This window comes from Bison bison, unplaced genomic scaffold (assembly GCF_000754665.1).
Source record: "Bison bison bison isolate TAMUID 2011002044 unplaced genomic scaffold, Bison_UMD1.0 scf7180017864324, whole genome shotgun sequence".
Lineage (NCBI taxonomy): Eukaryota > Metazoa > Chordata > Mammalia > Artiodactyla > Bovidae > Bison > Bison bison.
In genome coordinates, this window is record NW_011494896.1 from 10,415,123 (window position 1) to 10,418,909 (window position 3,787).

Below are 3,787 nucleotides of genomic sequence, written 5' to 3' on the forward strand. Positions count from 1 at the left end.
GTTTAGTTTAATTTCTTTCCGCCTTTCCTCCTTAGTGCTGAGTTTTGCTGTTGGGTTGATGAACCTGATTGTCACACTTACACGTTTTACTTCAATTTATTTTCTGTCTATAAGATGTTATTCATAGTATATAAAAACTAGATATATATATATATATATTAAAAACTAGATATATCTTAATCATTGGTTTAGACTTGTTCTGGTCTTTATTAATCATTTCAATACTACTTTTTTCCCAACTAAAATTTTCAAATTCTTAACATCTCCAAATGTAAGTATTATTTTAAGAGACAACAGGCCCAAATGAGGTCACTTGTGCTAACTCACATTCCCAAACTTAGACTTAATATCTGATTTAATTATAATTTCAACATCTCCCAGAAGTGGAATCTTGAACCAGAGAGTCTAGAATTACCTGGTCAACACTAGTGAGGTTGTCTGCCTGATGGACACCTGTCATCTCCTAAAGGAAGATGACCTTGCCTAAAACCACTCACTCTTTGCTACTAACTTCCTTATCCTGCCCCCTTCTGCCTAAAATCATTTTGTAGAGCTCTTTTCTGTTGCTAGGTGGGTCCTGCCTGATTGATGAATCATAGAATAAAGATTTTTTAAAATTGACTCATTGAATTTTATTTTTTAACAGTTGGAATCTGCTTCCTTTTATATGGTAATCATGGTATCTTAAAGGTAAAAATGACCTTAAAAATCTTCAAGTCTGTGATCTCTGCTAGTGTTCTACCACACTGAATGTGTAGCTACCCCAGGTGTCTAAGAATTTTTTCACTTCTCGTTTCTACATGCCCCATGCAAATGAAATCTGTAACTAGTTCCACAATTTTTACCATCTCTTCTATAGAACCAATATAGCAACAATCAAACAAATACAGGTTCTTTTGAAAACTTATTTTTAGAAGTAAATCTTTCCATCTATCAAAGCAAAGGTAAGAAAAATACTACAGGCAGAATGCTTCTTCTGAATTCAGTTTCCAGATATTTATGCCAGTGTTCTGACATCTGTGTATGAGAAATTTAAAGCCAGCTAAAGCTGGATACTGGACTTTTAGCAGCCAGCTCAAATCCTGCAGGTGTTTGTGACAGGTGGTATGATATGCCTTTCATCTCATTTTCTCACTAAATCAAAGTATGTTCTGCCTCCATGCCTTATAAAGTTAATTCAGCTATCAAACATTTCAGTTACTCAAGACTGAGTTCCTTCCATTATTCCTGATCATGCTTACTAATCTCAGGTTTTATCCTAGATAACTTCTTTCTTATTGATGTCTCACTTGGTTGTAACTCACCTAGTTGTAGTTTGTCTTTTATTTTAGAAAGAGAAGTACTTAATTAGCTAAAATACCAATACATGTAGTCATTAATAGTGGGGGAATAGGTTATAGTCTTTATTCTTAAAGAGCCAAATGACTACCAGCTGTGGTGTTTAAGTTTTATGCTGTATGTTTGTATATTTTACAAATCATTCAAGAAACTATAAATTTATTTTAATCTGTATTATATAATTCAGGAATTCCCACCATCAAGTGACATAATAAAAAGAGTTATAGAGTCTTCTTCTTTCTCTTCCTTTCATAAAATAACTGTATCCTGGACTGGTATCTTGGAATCTGAGTTTGAATCCTGAGTGTACCGTTTTCTAGCATGTAGTCTTAATGTGGGAGTAGAACGTGCATGGATGGACTTCAGAGGCTGTGTAGCCTTTCAGAAAAACGACTCTGGACATTTTCCACCAGGCTTAATGCAGAGGAGTTGAAGTTTTTCCTCACTGCAGCCTTCAAGAGTATATTATTATACCTTCAAACAATAACTCTCCATGTTGTAAGCATCTGTTTCTGGGTAGTCACTGGAGATAAAGGTTGAATAAGATGCAGTTCCTGCCCTTGATGTAGCTTACAGACTAGTAGGAAGGGAATCTCTTTTTGTAATACATCAGGCAAACTGCTTCACATTCCTCTATATATTGAACAGTATGATTTTGATAAGGAAAAAAAGAACATTATCATTGATATACTAGGAAGCAGAAGAGGAGTGTATTTAAAGAAAAATAATACAGTTCTTAGGAATTTTTCTATAGCCTAATGAGACAAGTTTTCTGTATATAAGTATCCAATAAACAAAAACTTAGGATCATGTGACCAAAGCCCATGAATGCATGGCAGGATTTGCTGCTGTTTCGTCTCCATAATCTTGGACAGATCACTCTAACTCCTGTGTCCTTCATCTGTCTTAAGGTGGAAAGACGGGTCTGCCACAGTGATGTGACGAGCACAAATGACTGCAAGATACTTTTGAAACATAAAATTCTATCATAACGTCTGATCTTAAATGAAGCATTTATAGGTAATGATACTCTGTTTTTCAAAATCAGGTACCTGGACCTCCGTCGATTTGGATCTGTGCCACATGGAGGTTTTGGGATGGGATTTGAACGCTATCTGCAGTGCATCTTAGGAATTGACAATATCAAGGATGTTATCCCTTTTCCAAGATTTACTCATTCGTGTCTTTTGTAGCTGGAAGACTGACTAAGGAAAACCACCCTGTGCCAGAGGTATTGAACATAAATATGCATATAGGAGAACAAAATTGCAAATGTTTCGGTATGTAATTGTCATGCCAGAAGATGCCTGAAAAATACATGTGATCATGATTTTCTTAGAAAGTTGAAGGCATTTCTTGGAAACATGAACTCTCAATAGGTATTTATAGCAAATAAAATCTCAAAGCTATTGTGTCAAATAAGAAAAAAGAGAAGAAATTGAACTAGATGGTCTCAAAGGTCCCTTCAAACACTAGGATGGGATGACGTGTATTTCCCTTTGTATTAATCGTAGACCACTGCTCTCTATGACCTTTGACAAGAAACTACTGGCTGAAAATAAAATGCTGCTGGACCTTTTCTCCCTTGCCATTTAACCTGTGATAAATTCCCATCTTATTCTCAGTGCTTTACTAAAGAAGAAAATATTCCTTTTTTGAATCTTGAGTTAAGAAAGTTGCTATTGTGAATTGAAATAATTTTCATCAGACTGTGTGAAAAAAAATCACATTTAGTAACTGTTGATCCTTAAGTATAAAAGCTAATGAGATGTATTAATTGTTCAAACTAATCACTGTCATGTTACAGTTTGTTCATATTAGATGTTTGTAATGTTTCTGATAATCAATAAAAGATATTCTTGATACCTATGAAAGAAAAAAAACAGGTTTTTAAATTCTATTTGGCCTTTTCCCATTGAATTTAGAAGAAAGGTATTTTTCATCCAAGAGGAGGATATATAGCTAAACCTAAAGGGTGAATAATTTGGAGTCAGAAAGATCACTGACTTTGGGAGTTTGCATCCTGACGGTTCTAGCAGGTACATTTATGAGTTTGGATCAGCCATTTACCCTGTACAAGCTCAGGTATAATTTTCCTCACAGACTTGATATGGTAATTATATGAAAGTGTGTGTGTGTTTAAAACCATAAAATGCTACCCAGATTTTTTTAACTCTGTTTTTAGTCTTCATTGACGTACAGGTACATGGACTTATGGCAGATTGTAAACTCAGAATTCATATGCAGCAAATAATCGTAAAAAGGCATGCATACGTGAATAATCTATTTTCCAAGTCTCATTAGATAACTTCTCTTAGCTTATTTCCTAATGAATTTCTGTGTGCACTGTATGCACCTAACTCAGAATCAAACATTTGGAAAGAACTGCAGAGCCTAGAGTTGGAAGTCATAGGAGACACTAAGATGTCAGGGTCAGACTTCTGCCCAA

General features: G+C 34.9%; 1 protein-coding gene across 2 annotated transcripts in view; it reads left to right on the forward strand.

Moving 5' to 3' along the window:
- NARS2 (asparaginyl-tRNA synthetase 2, mitochondrial (putative)) overlaps positions 1-3,221 on the forward strand; it is a 135,296-nt gene extending 132,075 nt beyond the window's left edge. For both annotated transcript variants that reach the window (XM_010853224.1, XM_010853225.1), the window contains one exon: positions 2,387-3,221. In XM_010853224.1, coding sequence (XP_010851526.1) covers positions 2,387-2,531 — 145 coding nt within the window. In that variant the 3' untranslated portion in view covers positions 2,532-3,221. The remainder of the gene's footprint in view (positions 1-2,386) is intronic.
- The last annotated feature ends 566 nt before the right edge of the window (positions 3,222-3,787 follow it).